Here is a 20,257-nt window from a genome sequence, read left to right as displayed (position 1 = left end):
AAAGAAGAGACAGATTTGGAAAAGTACCATCAACAACCTCTAGAAATAAAAAATAGTCACTGAAATGGAAAAGTCAAACAGATTAAACAGTAGGCTGTATATAGTCAAAGACACAGTTAGCGACCTGGAGATAAATCTAAGATTATTACCCAGAACACATAGAGGTAAAGTGACAGAAAACATGAAAAAGGGGTGCAAAAAAATCTCACATAAATCAAAAAAGGAGTTTCTGAAGGAGAAAACGGAGATAGGACAGGTAAAATTTGAAGAGATGCTTGCTGTAAAAACCTCCAAAACTAAAGAAGAGAAATAACAGATTCTCAAACATAATAGCATAATTTGATCATCTAATTAAAATATCAGCGCATGGATGAATAAACATTTTCAGGTAAAGTTTGGGGGAATTCACCAACCACAAGCTGCTGCTGAAAGAACTACTAATGATGTTTTTTGATAAGAGAGAAATTAATACAAAAGGAAAGAATAGATAAATACATCTAAAGTTCTAACTCTAAAAAAAGAGGTAAAGACCATGGCAGTGGGTAGGGTGGCATAAACTAAAACAAAGTAAAACTAAAACATTAAAAAATAACAAGAAATTGGAAATATGAAGCCCAGAGAAGCATTCTAAGGTCTTCAAAGTATTTAGGAAGAATACTCTCAAATGTTGCTAAACCAAATCTACCTCTTAGGGGCACCTGGCTGGCTCGGTTGGTAAAGCACGTGACTCTGGAACTTGGGGCGTGAGCTTGAGTGCCAGGGTGGGCGTGGAGCCTACTTAAACACACACACACTATGTATTTGTTTAGATACGAGATCAGCACACTAGATTTTTAAAATTCAGCTATATGCTGTTCCTAAGAAACATGCTTCAAGTATAATTCACTCACCCATTCTTTTATTATATTGAGAGCCTACTCGTCAAATCAATGAACAGGCAAAAGTCCCTGCCCTTGCGGAGCTTACATTACAGAGGTAGGAGAGACCGCGGGGTGGTGGTGGTTATGGTGGTGGTGGTGGTGGTGGTGGCGGTGGTGGTGATGGCGTAGAAGAATAAGGCTCTCAATGAGTGGTCAACAAACTATGGCCATAGGACAAATATGGCCCACTGCTGGTTCTGTGAAAGAAGTTTTACTGGAAAACAGCTATGCTCACTTGTTTACTTATTGTCTATGGCTGTTACTGTGTTATGAAGCAGGGCTGAAGAGCTGCGACAAACTGCATGGCTTGCAAAATCACACAGAGTTTACTCTCTGGCCCTTTATCAGATCATGTGGAGATCTGTTGACCATATTAGGAAGTCCGAGTACATGAGGACCCATCATAGCACAGAAAGGTCAGAAGTAAAAGGACTAACGTGAAATAAATATTTTGCACTTCGGGTCCTACTCTAAGAGACACAAAGTAAGAGCAGCCAATTGCTGGAGATATTTGAACGTGGTGATACACTAAAGATTAACAACTACTCCAAGCCCAGCTCTGGGACTGACTGAATGGACTCAAACCCTCACACTAATAACCTGCAAAGAAAAAAAAAAGAGCTGTTTTCATTTCTGGGTGCAAATACTACTTATCTCAGTCTCTTCTGTTTTTTTACACACAGTACTGGCATTCAACAAAAAATTATGAGACACACAGAAAAGCAAGAGAAAAATCCAACTTCTCACCAAGAGATAAAGCAATCGATAGAACCATACTAATAGATGATCCAGAGGCTAGAACCACCTGACAGGGATTTTAAAAATAACTATGATTAAAAAAAATCTAGTTCAAAAGATGGCTATCAAATGGGCAAGAACCAACAAATAATCTGAGAAATGGAAATTACAAAAAAAAAAAAAAAAGAAGAAGAGTCAAATGCTGGAAATTAAATATGGTATCAGAGATAAACAAGTCCTTCAACAGACTTATCAGTATACTGGGTACAGAAGAATCAAATTAACCTGGAAGACAGAAATTGCCCAAACAAGAGGGCAAAAGTAGAAAAAAAGAACAAATATCAAATAGTCTAATATACATGGAATCATGTATAGGAGAAGAGAAAAACAAGGCAGAAGAAATATTTAAGGAGACAATGGGCAAATATCTTCCAATTTATTAATGAAAGACAATCAATCACAGGTCAAAGAAGCCCAGAGATCTACAAGCAGTATTTAAACAAAAACGAGACATATCGTAGTCAAACTGCTGAAAACCAGATACAATCTTGAAGGCCATTAGGGAGTTTTAAAAGTGACATAGCAAGCAAATACATAATTGAAACAGAGTGAGTGTAGTAGGGAAAATTGCAGAAAAAATGGATGTTAGGGTAAAATATGGCATAGAGAGAGGGTTCTTTACTTAGGGATAAAAGTGTGGGAGAGGGAAGGTAACGTCCAACTTTATTTCTGTTTCCAATTTATTTTCCAACCAATGCATCTCAAAACATACATTCTAGGACAGGGGCTGAACACTCTTCCCGGTAATTCTTTCTATCAGTAATCCCCAATTATTTTTAATGTTTCTACCAAAAGAGGAAAGTATACCACAGAGCTGAGAGCTACACAGAAGGTGAATATTGGTAGCAGAGATCCTTTAACAAGACAGAAATCTGATTCAAAAAAGATTCAGGAAAAATGGAGGAGCCACTGTCACTGAAGGTTGTGGGCATATTTTGAAGTTAAAGAGTAAATTCTTCAGAACGTTTCTATAATAGAAAAATATTATTTACAACCTTGGGAACTGAGAAAGAACGGAGGTTTTGCAATGGCTGAAGAAGGCCTGCCTTTGGGAAAAATGTCAGGATACACCTATGACCAGACTGAAGCCCTAAAGTAAAATATTGTGAATCCAGGATCTCAAATTTTGTTTGAGAGATTTCTTTCCAGTGAAAACAAAATCTCAGAGCAGAGTTATAATGACTATATTACTTAGAAATGACAAATGTAGTTTATAGACTATTCAGGATCTCTTAAGTATGTCTGTTAATTATAAACAAGATAAAAAGTGCTCTGAAGATAGCAGGAAAGATATACGACCCTCTGTTTCTTAGCAAGTCTTCTCAGTGCCTTGGTTTCTAGGTGTCGAGTTCACTTTCATTTGTAGCTTGGGATTTTTAGAAATCTGAGAAAGATGAATGACAAAAAAAATAGGGGTGTCGAGATGAATCACTATGAAAATTCAGCTAAAGGTAATAAACTCTTATCTCTAGTTGTGGTCTGTCTGCAATTTTAACCTTCACCATATAAACCATTACACGGTATGTATCATTAAGAACCCTTATTAGACTCATAATGAAGAAAAGTCATTACAGTTTTTATTTATAGACACTTTTACTCTGATCAGGCTTCACCAAATGAAAAAATGGTGGGTGTTAACTACAGAGCAAGAAACATGACAATTATACTTCTGGAGTCCAAAAGAAGGGAATTAGCTTAGAAAGAGAGTCAGGCAGGCTTACAATATTGGGCTGCGGTCATGGGGTGAGGCTACAAAATTTCACCTCTGTCACATGACTTTGAAAAGGGATTTGAGAAATTCCTGAGACTGGTTTTTGGGTTTTGTTTCTTTGTTTTGACATGTGAAGAAAGTGTTACAAACAAAATCTTATCAACTGCACATAAGAATGATTTGGGTGTTATCTAGTAATATGTACTTATATGGGAGAAGGGGTGATTTGTTACACAGACCTCGACGGGTAAGCTAAAGGAAAAACTCTCCATTGCTGTCATTCATCTACATATAGACTAATACGGACTTAAAAAGACAAACTATGAAGAGTCAATTATATTAGCCAGGACTTCCATTTAAAGATGACTAAACATTGGATTTATAGAATTTTCTACCTCCTGAAACCCCAAGATCATGACAGAGGAATAAAACCGTATTATCCAACAACAATAAACCAGGGGAAAAAGGCTATTAATGGACTAGAGATTTCAACAAATTTCTGGAAGACTGAAAGCAGATGGAATAGCAGACTAATAACGAAGGAGGGTGGGGAAAGCGACAATCTCTGATAAAGCAGCAGCTCATTTGCACTGCAGAGACCAACTGGGGCTCCAGCCCGAAGAATGCAGGTGACCAGAGGAGGCAGAAGTTAAGGAGTGGGCCAGAATTAATCGGCTATCTGTTTATGGAACAGCTGACCTTACCCTATCCTGTGGGGCAAGGCAGTTGCATGTCTATTCTCAAGGCTCCCCCAACACAGATTTCTCAAGCTGATCCCCATATACAAACAATGCTAGACCATGATGGTAGAGTGTTCTCTCCTTAGCAGCTGGCTCCTCACTTACTCATCACAAAGCAAGTCTCCCAAGTGCCAAGTCTCTTGTTCTCACAGACGTTTCCACTTGGGTTTTCTCAGTCCTTCATTCTTAAATATGAATTGGGGCACCTGGGTGGCTCAGCAGGTTAAGCGTTCGACTTTGGCTCAGGTCATGATCTCATGGTCCATGAGTTCAAGCCCTGAATCAGGGCTCTGTGCTGACAGCTCAGAGCGTGGAGCCTGCTTCAGATTCTGTGTCTCCCTCTCTCTGGCCTCCCCTACTTGAGCGCTCTCTCTCTCTCTCTCTCTCTAGGAATACATAAACACTAAAAAAAATTTTAAATATGAACCAACAGTCATGGATCACCATACATTTCAGGAAGATGTGACTCGTGGAAGATCTATATTAACAAAAAGAAAGACTAAACCCTGATGAAGCAGAGATAATTTAGGAGCCAGACGAAAACTTAAATTCTAATTACCATCATTAAGAGATTTGAGACATCCATGTACCCATAAAACAGCAGTCTGCTATTAAAAAGGAATTCGAGAACTAGCTCTTAGACATTAGGAACATCACTGCTGAAATGAAAACTTCCTACATGGGTTGGAACAAAAATTAAGGAAATCTCCTGAATTATAGAGTAGGAAAGATAAGGAGATAGAATATCTGAGGACAAGACTGTGAGAACTAGAAGGCTGGTCTAGGATGCTGAATAGCTGAATAAGAGAAGTTCTAGAAAGACACAATGGAAAAACTGGGACTCAGGAGGGGATTTCCAGAACTGAAGGGAGAAATGAGCCTTTCAACAGGATTCACTGAATGTGGAATAAGGACGATCTAAAAGAAACACTACAACTAGACACATAATTGTGTCTATATATATAATATACATATATTATATAACATATATAAATGTATAAAATTATATCAACTACATCTCTCAACTAAACCTCAAGCTCCTTGAGGGTAAATACTGATTTTTTTTGTACCACCTGGCATCTGGTACTAAATGTTAAAGGTGCTTGATAAATATCTATTACATGTAAAATAATGACAACAATTTGACTTTTAATGAACGGTGGAATAAAATACTATTTTTAGGTCCAAGAGGCAGAAATATTGATAAAACAAAAACGAAATTTATTTTAGAGTTCTCCCTGAATGTTTAGTTTTAGTATTTTTCACTTAGCACAGCTGAGTACGTTTTGAAATATGGCCAGGCTTTTAGGTGGTTCACAACACAGAAAGGTGGCTTTTTTAATATGCTAGTTCTACCTAGCAAATAACGTAAGTGATGTATGTAACACCTCAATTACACATTGGCTTTTTTTTGTTTCTAAACCTATCTACTTAATCTTTTAAATACACACACACACACACACACACAAAAGGAGGAATAACAGGTAGAAGAAAAACCATTCAATACCTTTTAAATCCTCTTTCAGGCAAAATTACATTTTAATATATAAAGGTAATTTAAGCATGCAACTCCCTCTTGTGGTTGTTAAAATAAGTATTAGTTAATTCAAAAAAATTTTTTTTTTAATGTTTTATTTATTTCTAGGAGAGAGAGAGACAGCATGAGCAGGGGAGGGTCAGAGAGAGAGGGAGTCACAGATTGAAACAGGCTCCAGGCTCTGAGCTGGCAGTCAGCACAGAGCCCGACGCGGGGCTCGAACCCACGAACCGCGAGATCATGACCTAAGCGAAAGTCAGACACTTAACCGACTAAGCCACCCAGGCGCCCCAAGTATTAGTTAATTCAAATACTGGGGCCCTTAAACCAATCCAACAGGCATTATTTTTAAGCAGCAGTTTCAGAAAGCTAAGCCTTTACCCAGCCTTTGTCAACTTCCAGTGAACGATGGACACAATTTCTTACTCAACTTTATTTATAATTTGGAAAACATACTTCAAGTTTCAAATAGTGCTAACTTTACTGATTTTATAATATACTGATTTTTTCAGATAGTGTTAGCTTTACTGATTTTAGGTATTTCTATAGTGTGAATAACATCTAATTTCTCCAAAAGCTAAAAAAAAAAAGAGAGAGATAGTGTATCCCCACCATGTTTCAGGCACTGTACAGGCATTACAGAGAGAGAAGGGAGCAAGTCAGAAGGGACCCCGTCCTTTGTAGCACTGACATTTACAGCATAGTCAGATCTTTTTCGCTCATGAAAAGTGGGTATGAATTACCATGGAAAAAAGAACAGTAAAAATGGTTAACCATAAAATGAACCAAAAATAAATTTTGATTTGTTCTCCTTCCAAATGGGGGTGAGAGAAAAAAAGAAATGTTTGACTTATGCTTTTAAAATAACAGCATGGAACACAGCACACGTTCTAAAAATTGCATTTCCATCAGTCTGAGGTTGGGGAAAAGTGAGAGAGGAGGAAGGGAACAAATGCACTTGGGACATACGGTGAAGATACAGAATCACCACTGCTGGGTGGGAGCGGAGAAGACAGGGCTGACATCAAGAAGGAAAAATCGTAATTCTAGTTCAGTTATTCGCAGTTTTTTTCCAACTGCCTCTCTTAAACCCTATGTATGTCTAGCATCTGCATAACTATTTTACAAACGGTAAAGCTCTAAACTAATGTGCAGCTTTTGTATTATTAACAGATGCCAAGTCTTTACTGAAGTTTACAAGTCTCACAGAAAATTCCTTTATCCTACAGTTTTTAAGGGTTTACCCCATCTTTCCCTGAAAGTAGTTCCTTTGAGTTTAATTCTTCATTTATCACTCTCACATTCTATTTCTTTAGATAAAAAGTTTGACTTGAAGTTGTGGGGAAATTATGCGATTTCTCAGTTGACTACTCTTTTTAACTGGTGTCAAAAAAATTTGCTCAAAAAAAAAAAGAGGATGCAATGTGCATATTAAAATAATACCTTTGCCACTGAAAAGTGTACCTAGTATTTATGGATACAAGATCTTTGACTTATTAGAGAGAGAAAGAGAGAGAGAAATTTGCCATTGGAAACATAATAGGTACTTATTTCTAATGTCTTTTACATTTTTGTCTGTCACGACAATTTTACATGCCTAAGTCACTATATGTAACAACGTACAATGTCAGCTTCTAAAAAAAATCAAGACTGTTTTAGACTGTAACTGCTGATAGCAGAGGTATTTGTTTTATATGCCAATGTATAATTACTGTCACTTATTTAGTGATGGAGTCACAAATGATTCAGAGATGGCAATTACTCATTAAAATCAAGGTTCTTGATGTTTTCATCTACTTTTGCCATTTTTTTAAAAAATGTTTTATTTATTTCTAGGACAGAGAGAGAGAGACAGCGTGAGCAGGGGAGGGTCAGAGAGAGAGGGAGTGACAGACTCCGAAACAGACTCTGAAACAGGCTCCAGGCTCTGAGCTGGCAGTCAGCACAGACCCCGACGCGGGGCCCGCGAGACCATGACCTAAGTGAAAGTCGGACGCTCAACCGACTAAGCCACCCAGGCGCCCCATACTTTTGCCATTTTTAAAGACAGTTTGAAATCAGATCTTTCAACAGTGCTGAAACTGCGCCTGTAATTTGGGCCACAGATGTAACAAAACTATGAGGAATGATGCTTAACTCCTGTAATTATTTTTAAGAAATTTAAATTATTTATACATTCAGATTAAATAATTGTGAAGCATGAGGCTTCTGCTAGATAAACACTTTGCTGGCCTTTATTTGTGTGTATAAGTAAGATTCTACATATAATTTTACAGCATTAAGATACAGACAATGTCTAAAACTTTTGCTAGAGAAAAAGAAAACCAGAGCCTAGAGATACCAAAAGGGCCTCAAAGAAATACAACTGGATGAACCATTAAAGGAAGTGGGGATGTTTATAGATTAGAAGAGCTTATCCTTTTAAAGGGGGGTATGGTAGTTTCTTCAAGTTTTTGTACTTAAGTACTTTCAAGTACTTACTTCAGGTTTTTGAAGGGTTGCCCAGGAAAGAGAAATAAGGCTGGTTCAATATGATTCCAAAGAATATCACTATAATTAAAAGTGGTATTTTTTAATATGTGCAAGATAAAAGATATGTGCAAGATTTCTGGTCTTTTTTCAAAATCTTGGAAGGGTAAAAGGCTTTCTATATAAGACCTAAAGCCCAGAAGCCAGAAAGAAAAAAAAGGTTGATAAGTTTGAACATATAAAATTTATAAAAGAAAAAAAATTATGGACCAAGTTAAAATAATGTATCAAGAAAAAAACCCAGTAGGTATCCTACAAAAACAGACAAGTTCACAAAATACAAACAGCTTAAAAATTAGCACATGAAAAGATGTTCGATATCACTCATATTCAAAGATGCAAATTTTAAAAAACCCATGCAATAAACTTTTACCTAGAAACTGACAAAGATGTATTTTTTCCCCCAATCACCTACAAAGTGATGGGTAGGGGAGGGAAGGAGAAAAAGAACATTCTAATAAATGTTCCAAAAGTGTTCCCCGTTTACAAATAGGAGATTACAAACTGGTAGCTTGATGGAGTCTCAAAACTGGCAATCTGTTCTGTGACAGTCATCAGTGTCCCTCACCAAGTACCTGTGGCTCTCTGCCTTCCAGGTATGTATGGTGGAACTATGCCTCCCCGGTCTCTAGGAACTGAATGTGGTTACGGGTGGCTCTGTAACTTCCTTCAGCTAAAGAGTAACATGTGTCAGGGCAGAAGCTTAAGGAGTCTGTGCCAATTTGCTGTATTTCCTCTGTTTTATCTGACCAATCATGGAAACATGGAATGGAGCTTCCTTCAACCTGGGTCCTTACGTGAGGATGAAATAGAACAGAGCCCACCAGCTAATCTATTGTGGCAAGTGAGCTAGAAATAAACTTTGGTTGTTACAACACAGTTTGTTACTGACGCAGAACCAAGCCTAAATGATACATCTATCAAAATTAAAAATACACCTATCCTTTGACACATCAGTTTCACTCCTGGTAATCTCTTCTGCCAACATACTTGGACACAGGCATAACTATGTATGTAAAGGATTTTTACTGCAGCAGTTTATAAAAATAAGACCTTACTGTCTATCAAGAAAGGATGGTTATGGATTATGGTACAAACTACTACGCAGCCAGTTTTTAACAAAGAGATCTATCCACACCTGCTGCCATGGAATACTCTCAAAGTGATAAAGACAAAAAAAAAAAGATAAACACAAAATACTGTATCTTATTTGTATAAAAAATATATATCTGTATATCTTGATTTGCTGTATTTCAATTTCTAGAAGAATACAAAATAAAATATTTGTGAATAGCTACTGGTTGTCCCTGGTGAGATGAACTTTTCACTACAAACCCTTTTGTTCTGATTGCATTTTTTAAAAATATCAAGTACTGTAGAAAAATACTTTGGTGCAATTTCTATTAGAATCCCAGATGACTTTGTAGAAATTGACAAGTTGATTCTAAAATTTATATGGAACAGCAAGAGACTGCAAATAGCCAAAATAATCTTGAACAAGAACAAAGGAGAATTTACATGCCTCAACTGCAAAACTTACTACAAAGTAACAATGATCAAGACAGTGTAGTACTGGCATAAAGACAGACATTTAGATCAATGAAAAAGAATTGAGAGTCCAGAAATAAACCATGTGTCTGTGAGGGTGCCAAGACCATTGAGTGAGGAAAGAAAAGTGTTTCCAACAAATGGTGGTGGGGCATCTGGATAAGCCCCATGTGAAAGAATGAAATTGGACCCTTACCTCATACTATTATATAGAAATTAAGTCAAAATACATCAAAGACCAAAATACAAGGATGAAAACTACAAAACTCTTAAGAGAAAACACAGTAAATTCTCATGACCTTTGATTTGGCAACTGATTCTTAGATATGACACTAAAAACATGAGCATTGAAAGGAGAAACAGATAAATTAGATTGCAGCTAAATTAAAAACTTTTGTGCTTCAAAGTGCACTATCAAGAAAATGAAAAGATAGAGTGCCTGGCTCGCTCACTTGGTAGAGCATGCAACTCTTGATTGCAGGGATCATGAGTTCAAGCCCCATGTTGGGCGTAGAGCTTACTTGAAATGAAAACTCACAGAATGGGAAAAAATAACTGCAAGTCGTAAGAGACTTCTATTTAGAATATACAAAGAATTCATACAATTCAATAATAAAAAGACAAATAACTCAATTTTAAAAAGGCAAAGGATATAAATAGACATTTCTCCAAAGAAAATACACAAATGGCCAACAAACACATATAGTAATCCTCAACGTCATTAACCATCAGAGAAATGTAAATCAAAACCACAATGAGATACAACTTTATAGCTAATAGGATAGCAAGATTCAAAGTCAAATGATGGCAAATACTGATGATGTGGTAAAATCAAAATACTCATATATAGTTGGTAGAAGGCCACTTTGGAAAACAGTCTGGTAGTTCCTCAATGGTTAGAGAATTACCAAATGAATCAGGAATTCCACTCCCAGTATATATTCAAGAGAAATAAAACCAAATGTCCAGCAAAAAGGTGTACATGAATGTTTACAGCAGCATTATTCATAATAGTTAAAAGACAGAAACAACCTAAACATCCATCAACTGATGAATGAACAAGCAAAAATGTAGTATCCATCTATACAAGAGCACACTGTTAGGCTGAAAAAGAGAATAAAGTAGTAACATATGCTACAACATGGATGAACTTCTAAAACAGTAATGCTAAGTGAAAAGAGCCAGTCACAAGAGACTACATAGTAGGTAATTCCATTTATATGAAGTGTCCAGAATATACAAATTTAGAGACAGAAAGCAGATTAGTGGTTGCTTAGGGCTAAGGGTAGGGGTGATGGGGCAGATAGTTGATCGCTAAAGGGTATGGAGTTTCTTTCTGAGATGACAAAAATGTGTGACCAAGTCAAAAATCACTGATTTGTACACTGTAAGTAAGTGAATTTCATGGGATGTTAACTCTATCTCAATAAAGCTACTAAATGACTAAAATTTCTTTAAAAATTAAAAGAACGAAATAGATGTGTACTTGCTGAAATGCAATGATCTTAAGATGTTAAGCAAAAACTGCAGTGTACCTCTCCAATGTTTATGTCCTACATATTGTAGGTTATGTATGTATTATAAAATCCCATGTGTGTGTGTATGTATGCCATATGTGTATAGTGGGTTCCTGTTACAAAAAGTGTGTGTGTGAGTGCGTGTGTGATTCTAGAGAGAAGGGGGATTAAGACTGCTGGTGGAGGTTACCTCTTATAGTTAAGCGGTGGGAGGCCTGGGGGGAAGATACAGGCAGGGTTGAAATTTCTTTTACCATATGCATATGTTATTGCATAATACTTTTTAAAGAGATCAGTTTAATGTAAGAGATAACTTGTTAGTAGGCAGAACTGTACAAAATGGGATTTGCTACGTCAGGAGCCAGCTTATCTCTCCTGAAGTATTCAAGTACATACAGAATGGATTTACACTGGAGAGGGATCTTGAGGACTAAGTGTTACATAGGCAAGTGGACTGGATGACCTTTGTTGTACAATTCTAAATGACTTTTAAAGTCTCTTCCAATCCTGAGATTTCAAATTAAGAAAGGTAGTTAAGTCTTGAGATTGGAAAGAACCTATCAGAAGTATGGCAGATAAAAAAATTCTCTAAGTGGTCTGATGTCAACTAAGCTTGATTTTTATTATTATTTAAGGTAATGTCAGTCCTTAACATAGTCAATGTCAACACTGTAAATCAAGATTCTATAAAAAGACATTTCCAATCAGTAGATGCATAAAGGCAAAATGCAAATTTAAAAATCTGAACTAGTTTAAATTTTATCTCCTCTTGAAAACAATATTTATTAGCCCTCTCAATTTTTGTCATGATTAGCATATTTATTAAATATTGTTAGGTAGAAAGGTGTGATTTGGAGGGAAGCATTGGTTTAAAAAAAATGACAAGGAATGAGGAATACAAAGTCCAAGGAGCTAAATTTCATCTGGTCTAATTTTCCTTATTTGTATTTCAGGTTCAAAGTCAATGCTACTGCTTAACAATATGATAGGGCCATACATATAACTGGAAAAAAAGTATTAGAGAATCATTAAAAATGTTTACAACCTTATATGTGTAAATTTCTAAATATGTTTACTTATTTTTGAGAGATAGAGGGAGACACAGAATCTGAAGAAGGCTCCAGGCTCTGAGCTGTTAGCACAGAGCCTGATGTGGGCTCTACAGAAATAAGAAAGACGACGTCATTTTTGGCAGTGGTAGTAATTTGGTGGGAGCCTCTGGCTACTACAACAAAACACAGAAAGCAGGCCTTTCCCCCCACCCCCCCAACAATGAAAATTGGTCTGAATGAATGAAAGGTTTGTTCTTTACAACTAAAGAAGTTGCCAGTATTACTAAGAGCGTACTTCTATGAATGGGAGGACACCAGAAAGGCCCAGAATACAGTGATTAATAAAATATTTACTGGTTCTTTTCATAAGTTAGGTACAGTCAGGCAGTAGGACTCAAGGGGGAAATGTAGCTATGTGGCCACACAGTGTCCTTACTACTGGTCAGCAATTTTTACTTGAACATTTGTTTTCCTTAGCAGATAAAAGAAAAATCTTCTTTATATCCACAGACTTAAAAATGTAATTTCTTTCTAACCTGAATTTGTCTTTTCTATCGGGCATTCATTTGTGTCTCTGATTCCTGTAGTACTTTAATAAGGCCTCAAGCATAATTTATTTCCCTTTGCAGTGGTGGTGGTAGACGTGGTGATGAAATGAGTAGGGCCATGGTAAAGTTTCATTAATTTATCCCTTTTTCTTCTGTTCACTAAATAGCAGAGGGCTTATCAAACAATGTATCTTTTATAAATATAAATTCTCATTTTTGAAATGTTTTATTGAAGTATTTTTAGATTTTAAATGTTAGATGAGGGGCGCCTGGGTGGCTCAGTTGGTTAAGTGTCTGACTTCTGCTCAGGTCATGATCTCACGGTTCGTGGGTTGGACCCCTGCGTCAGGCTCTGTGCTGACAGATCAGAGCCAGGAGACTGCTTCTGAATCTGTCTCCCCCTCTCTCTCTGCCCCTCCCTGCCTCAAGCTCTCTCTCTCTGTCTCAAAAATAAATAAACATTAAAAATAAATAAATAAATAAATGTTAGCTGAAATACAAATGAAAAAGAATGCATTTAGTTTACCAAGTTTATTTATGTATGTTCCGTCCTCAATTTGAGAAAAATATTTTCCTACAACTCTGGTACTTGGCTCAACTTCTTTTCCTATTCTGAAATAGTATGTTCGAGGAGCTTTAGAGAGATCCATTTCACTGCAGCAGGGAGAGACACTTCTTTTCTATTACCCATGCCACATAAATCAGAATTCAAAAAAGATTCTTGCTTAGAGATCACTGTTAGTTGGGTCACTACATTAAATATTGTATGAGTGCTGTATAAACTGTAGAGCATCATACACATGTAAGTTAAACTCATAAAAGATGCACTTTCAGGAAAGAATAATCCTTTGATTTGAATAGAACCAAGTCAAAGAAACTCAAGATCAAGATTTTGTCACTGGAAAATGCATAAATCTAGGTCAACAGCAGTTCCATACTAAACAGAAGGAAACAGGATGAAAGGGTTGCAGAACGGTGCTCCCACCAATCCGGTGTGCATGCATGCAGGTTATACAAGGATATGCAGCCACACAAATGTTATGAAGTTCCACATGTAGGTAGATGTGTGTAAAGAAAGTGAGTGCTGTTGGTTCAGCTGTCTGAAGGCTGTTAGCGTAGAGAAGTAATTTGAGTGGCGGATTCTGAGAAACCCTGCTATTTGCTATTTGGATAGGCTCTGAGCTCTCAAACCAGAGCCTTCACTCATCAGCAATTTTTTTTTAAACCTTTAGGTGCTTTTAGAAGTCTAGTGCTCCCTATACCTCTCTCTCCAGGGTATTGTTTTATTTTCCAAGTCGTTTTTCTAATTATATCTGTATATTGTGATTTCTTTCTCTATAGCTGTTTTTGTGTTAACTTATTTTTATTGTGTGATCTTTTAGCTTCATGCTTCTTAAATTAGGGCACATGTTGCCCCCACAGTGATGAACCAGGGGCTATGTGAAGCTACAAGACAAACTTGAAGCATGTATCCAGAGGGTTTATTTTGAAAATGTGGAAAGATGTTACAGTGCTGGGGTTAAGAGTGTGGGCTCCACTGTCAACTTCCTAAGTTAGAATCTTGACTCTGTCATGTGTCCTTTGGCAAGGTACTTACCCTGTCTGTTTCTAAGTATTTTAATCTGAAAACCGGAATAATACTAGTGTCTACTTTATAGCTGGTTATGGGAAATGCATGGGCATTCAGAAAAGTGCCTGGCACATAGTAAGCTTTCAGCAGGTATTTATTAGTTATTATGTATCTTAATATTAGATTATTCATTTTTCCCCCTCTGAACAAAAATAAGCAAGGATGGAGAGATGAGAAATGCTGGCATGAAGATTTGTACAGGGAGACCAGGGATAGTTTCACTGAAAAGGTGACAGCTGAGTAAAGATAAGGAGGGAATTAACTGTGGATTCTGGGAGAAGGGAATTTCAGACAGAGAACAGCAAGTACAAAGACCCTAAGGCATCCCTTCCATTGTGTAAGGAATGGCAAGAAGGCCAATAGGGCTGGAAGCGGTACGCAGAAGGAAAAGAGATGAGGGATGGGCAGTGGATCATGTAAGGCTGCGTAGCTTTCACTCTGAACGAAACAGCCATCATCTGCAGGAGTAATATAATCTGACTTAGTTTTTTAACAGCATCTATCTGGCTGCTAAGTTGAAAGAAGACCATAAGGAAGCAAGAGTGAAAGCAGGTCGGCTACTGCGATAATCCATTTGGGATGATGGTGGCTCAGACCACACTGGTAATAATGTAACAATGGGGGTGGTAAGAAGAGAGAATTCTTGATACACCTGAAGGTTAGAGGTGATAGATTTTGTCAGATTAGATGTGAAATACGAAAGAAAGGAGGAGTCAAGGGTGTTTCTGAAGTTTCTGGCCTAATCATTAAACAATTAAGTTGCCATGAACTGAGATCGGAAGAATGATCACAGGGAGAGTAAGCTAGGGGCAATGTCAGAAGGTATTTCAGACACAGAAAACTTGAGATGCCCAGTAAACATTCAAATGGAGATGTTAAATAAGTAGTTAAATAAACTGGCCTGAAATTTGGGATTAAGTCTAGGTTAGAGTTACGAATTAGGGAATCATTAGCACATAGTATTTAGAGTCATGAGGCTGAATGAGTCACCTAAGGAATGGTATAGACAGAAAAGAAAAGAGGTCCAAAGATTAATAAGCTTTGAGACTTTGATCCCACTTTGAGAAGTGGAAGGATGAAGAGGTGAGAGATGAGGGGAGAACCAGCAAAGAATAAAAAGGAAGGTGGAAATTTTATAGTATCCTAGAAGTCAACCGAACAAGACGTTTCCCAGTGAAGATGGTGCTTCACCGGTAAATGCTGCAGATACATACATCAAGGAAGATGAGGGCTGAAAGGAGACAGGTTTTGTAACAATGCTGTCACTCATGACCTTAACAAGAGCAGTCTGGCTGACTACAGCGGCAAAAATCCTGACCACATTAGATTCAAAAGAGAATGCGAAAAACTAGAGATAGCAAGTATATTCACAATCCACTTATATGTGATTATCATGACTATTTCAATTGAAAATTCCCTCTATCAAATTATCTTGATAATTTCGCAGCTACAACAACTCGCAACTACAACAATTTACTCTCCATTTAAGAAACAGCAAATAACTATCCAAATATAGGAAATCTGCATTTTGATGGAAGGAGAGAAGGAAAAGGGAGGACTTTGGGAAAAGAATAAGAATTAATTATCATTGGAATAAACAGTGGTATATTAAAATTCATGTACTGCTGAAACTAAACAAAATGGTTCCAGTTTAGGGCACCTGGGTGGCTCAGTCAGTTAAGCGTCTGACTTTGGTTCAGGTCATGATCTCATGGTTTGTGAGCTCAAGCCCTGCTTCGGGCTCTGTGCTGACAGCTCAAAGCCTGGAGCCTGCTTTGGATTCTGTGCCTCCTTCTCTCTCTGTCCTCCCCTGCTCATGCTCTTTCTCTGCCTCTCAAAAACTAATAAAAAAATAATAAAAAATAAAATGGTTCCAATTTAGTCACAGATATATGGAAAACAAAAACCTTCAGTACAATCTCTAAGGCAATTGGAATCACCCACCGATCTTTTAAAACACACGTACACACCTAGGCTTCACCACTCAGAGGTTCTAACTGAGCAAGTTTGGATTAAGCACCTGGGCATCTTAATTTGAAAGCTGCACAGGCATTTATGGATTCTGAAAACACCACAGCCCAGCATGAGCTAAAAACCACAAGAATCTAATTGTTTAAAACATAAAATAAGCCAAAACAATCAGGCTTTTCTGAGAAATTCAGTAGTGAAATCATTATTTTTATAATTTTTAAAAGTTTGTTTATTTTGAGAGAAAGAAAGAGGCAGAGAAAGAGAGAGAATAAATCCCAAGTAGACTCTGCACTGTCAGCATAGAGCCTGATTCATGGTATGAACTCACAAAACACGAGATCATGACCTGAGCTGAAATCAAGAATCGCAAGCTTAACCAACTGAGCCACCCAGGTGCCCCTATTTTTACAAATTTTTAAAAGGACGAGTGGTAATAGTAGTAGTAGGTGGCTGCATGGGAGTGATGATATAGTACTTTCCAACCTACAGTACTTGGAACAATTCACTGGGGATGCAAAGATGACTATGATATGTTGTTACTCTAAAGGACTCGCAGCTAATCTACAAACTTACATCAATATTCAAGATAATACTTATAACCCTCTACTTTCTTATCTGGATGAGTTTAACAGTTTCCTACTAAAGATTATGTAACTTAAGGGACCAAATAAAATATGTATGACAAATTATCTCTAGTTGATATTTTTTTTTTTAATTTTTTTATTTCTAGGAGAGAGAGAGAGAGACAGCTTGAACAGGGTAGGGTTAGAGAGAGAGGGAGTCACAGACTGAAACAGGCTCCAGGCTCTGAGCTGGCAGTCAGCACAGAGCCCGACGCGGGGCTCGAACCCACGAACCGCGAGATCATGACCTAAGCGAAAGTCGGACGCTTAACCGACTAAGCCACCCAGGCGCCCCAAATTATCTCTACTTGAATTAATACAGAGACAATTTAGTATTATGTCAATATCAACTAGTCTATTTCAGAAAAGGATAATCAAGTGAGACAGATTTAAAAGTAGCGTTTTTAGTCACAATTCCAAATAAAAGAAAGGCTGCATTAATTGATGATTAAGAGTGACTGGAAGAGACAAAGAGCTAGAACAGAATTCAAACTTGGAGTTAAATTACTCTAGGACTTGAAGAAGTTCACTTTTGACATAAAATAAGACTAACAACATCATATTAGAAAAATGAAAATACTTGAAGACTAAGTAGAGAATTCGCCTGGCCAAAGAAGGCAGATTTACTGTAGGAATCCACTAACCTCTTACTAAGATGTGTTTTTATGAATTTTTATTTGCAGAAATTTTAAATGGCAACTAAGCATCACCACAGAGAGAGTTACCTGAAGAGAATACATTAATAAAGTAAACAGACCAGGGGCATCTGGGTGGCTCAACTGGTCAAGGAACCAACTATTGATTTAGGTTCAGGTCATGATCTCGTGGTTTGTCAGTTTGAGACCCGCATCAGGCTCTATGCTGACATAGTGGAGCCTGCTTGGAATTCTCTCTCTCTCTCTCTTTCTGCCCTTCCCCCTGCGTGCTCTCTCTCAAAATAAGTAACGAAGCATAAAAAAAAGTAAACAAATTAAGAGTGGATTATTCTGAAGTTGTGATAACCCAAGCAGTCAAACTTTAACTTATACAATAATAAAATTGAAATTCAAAATTTATATGAATACTCTGAGGTTTTAAAAATAGTATCAGTTGGGGCAACATTTAAAAGATGAAACGATAATGCCGATAGCCATTTCTACAGTGAAATCAAATATACACCAATAAGCCCACCATGGAAAGTGACCCCACCTTCAGTATTATTACCTTGAGTGTAGGCAGCATCATCAGATCCCATACTCAACTTCCGTGCTTCACTTATTCTATCCACGTGTGCTAAAGTAGGGTCTGTGAGGTGCTGAATATTCTCTGTTTCTACATAATGATCAGGATGGTTTAGAAGATTTGTAAGTTCAAAGGTAGGGGATACTACCCCTGGTGAAACAGCAGGGGGTTTATTAGGAGAAACTGTAATTTTGAAAGTATATTTTGTATTGGGTTGAGTGACCACCACTCGAGGAGAGGTTGCAGAGTTATTGCCTATTGCTCGACTTTTGGGAGGGTGGTGGTGAATAAAGGCAGGACCCATGCTCACTTGCCCAGACATATTCCTGGAGGCAGCAGATGCTCCCGAGTTTGTGGATATGAAGAGGGTGGGCTGATTCCGCATGATCTGTTCATCTCCTGGGGTGGCATTGGCTGAAATATAGACCTTAGGTTGACTACGGGACATCACCTCGTCAGTATTTGGGGGACTGGCAGCTATGTAAACAGTGGGCTGATTTCTATTTAAGGTCTGGCTGTTGACCGAAGAGGAACTGCTGGAGGTTCGAGGTCCAGAAGAACGCAATTTTGAAGAGCTGTTTCTTTGTGGGGGTTCAAGTTTGATTTCAATCTGGTTTTTTCGAGGTCCTGTCGAAATATTCTGAATGTTGTATTGGCTATGGGCAGAAGGCTGGGAGCTACCAGATGAATGAATTGTCGGTGGTTGTGGAGTAGTAGGTGAACTGATGGGCATGTACACATGAGAGGTCTGGTGGCCTTGCTGATTTGGCTGCTGGGCTGAGGTATGTGACATAGGATTAGATGCAGGATAAGTAGTCCAGGGGCCAGGCTGTGAAGGCTGATAGACTTGTTGAGGGTTCATAGGATTAAACTGAGATACCCAGCCAGAATGCTGTTGTGTCTGTCGAGCTGTACCACCAGGAGTTGTAATATAAGGCCTAATATAGATAGAATTTCCCTGTGGACTGTTCAGTACAGGTGGAGGTACACCATGTATGTGCAAAGATGTAGGAGTATTACGACCAGTCTGGATATTTGGGGCTAAAGTTACCATAATGGGATTAAATCTGGGAGCTTGCTGAGAAAGATTAGATGTTCCTTTGCTGCCTAAGTGAAATCCAAGATGTGGTGCTGAATTTGAAGCACCAGATGTACTAGACATTCCAAAAACATTAAAGCCTTGAGGAACTTGAGCTGGTGCTGTCTGTGGCTCCTGCTGAAATAGTTCATTATTGGACTGACCACCTTGAAGTTGTCCATCACTAATGCTGTGCGTTAGAGTCCTACTTCCATTCACTCTATTTCCTTCTCTTCCATGGTGGTAAACATTCTGTGACTGCAAGTCCAAGTTGAGAGAAGTCATGTGATTGCGTAGGCCTGAAATTCCAGAGTCATCCGAGAAATTCAAGTCTCCTTCACCATAAAGATACCGTGTACTCTCCTGAGAGAGGACCGCACAGCAGGCATCCAGGTTATTATTATTCTAGAAAACAAAATAAAACCAGCTTGATGTTAACAACCAGAAGCGAATGCTTATACTCTCATCACTGCTAAAACATTACATGATTAACTAGTGATTAGTTAGTACAATTCTAACAGATCTGTTTGAATCTTTTATTTGAGAAGAACTATTTGTTGTGCAAATGACTGAATTATAAAAATCCTCATTACTAACATAATGGAGAAGCTCTCTAGCAATAGCTGGCAGCAAACCAGGTCACCATTCTGTTTTCGGAGCTATTTTATAAGTAAAACAAATACAGTAAAATTATAACCTAATTAAAAATGCGATTTGAATGTTGAACAAAACATAACCATCAAGTATTATATATTAATTAAACATCCTGCATGCAAGGGCTATATCAATGGTTTTAAACCTTTTAAAAATCATATATATAGTGTTTAAATATAA

The 20,257-nt window shown here is 37.6% G+C and overlaps 1 protein-coding gene across 2 annotated transcripts in view; it reads right to left on the bottom strand.

Moving 5' to 3' along the window:
• The window catches only part of TAB2 (TGF-beta activated kinase 1 (MAP3K7) binding protein 2), a 60,700-nt gene that overhangs the window by 14,489 nt on the left and 25,954 nt on the right, over positions 1 to 20,257 (bottom strand). For both annotated transcript variants that reach the window (XM_039240948.1, XM_039240949.1), the window contains exon 3: positions 18,328 to 19,828. In XM_039240948.1, coding sequence (XP_039096879.1) covers positions 18,328 to 19,828 — 1,501 coding nt within the window. The remainder of the gene's footprint in view (positions 1 to 18,327; positions 19,829 to 20,257) is intronic.

Source organism: Hyaena hyaena, unplaced genomic scaffold (assembly GCF_003009895.1).
Source record: "Hyaena hyaena isolate Hyena2069 unplaced genomic scaffold, ASM300989v1 scaffold_184, whole genome shotgun sequence".
Taxonomy (NCBI): domain Eukaryota; kingdom Metazoa; phylum Chordata; class Mammalia; order Carnivora; family Hyaenidae; genus Hyaena; species Hyaena hyaena.
The sequence above is the reverse complement of the archived record's forward strand: the minus strand, read 5'-3'. Positions and strand labels throughout refer to the sequence as shown.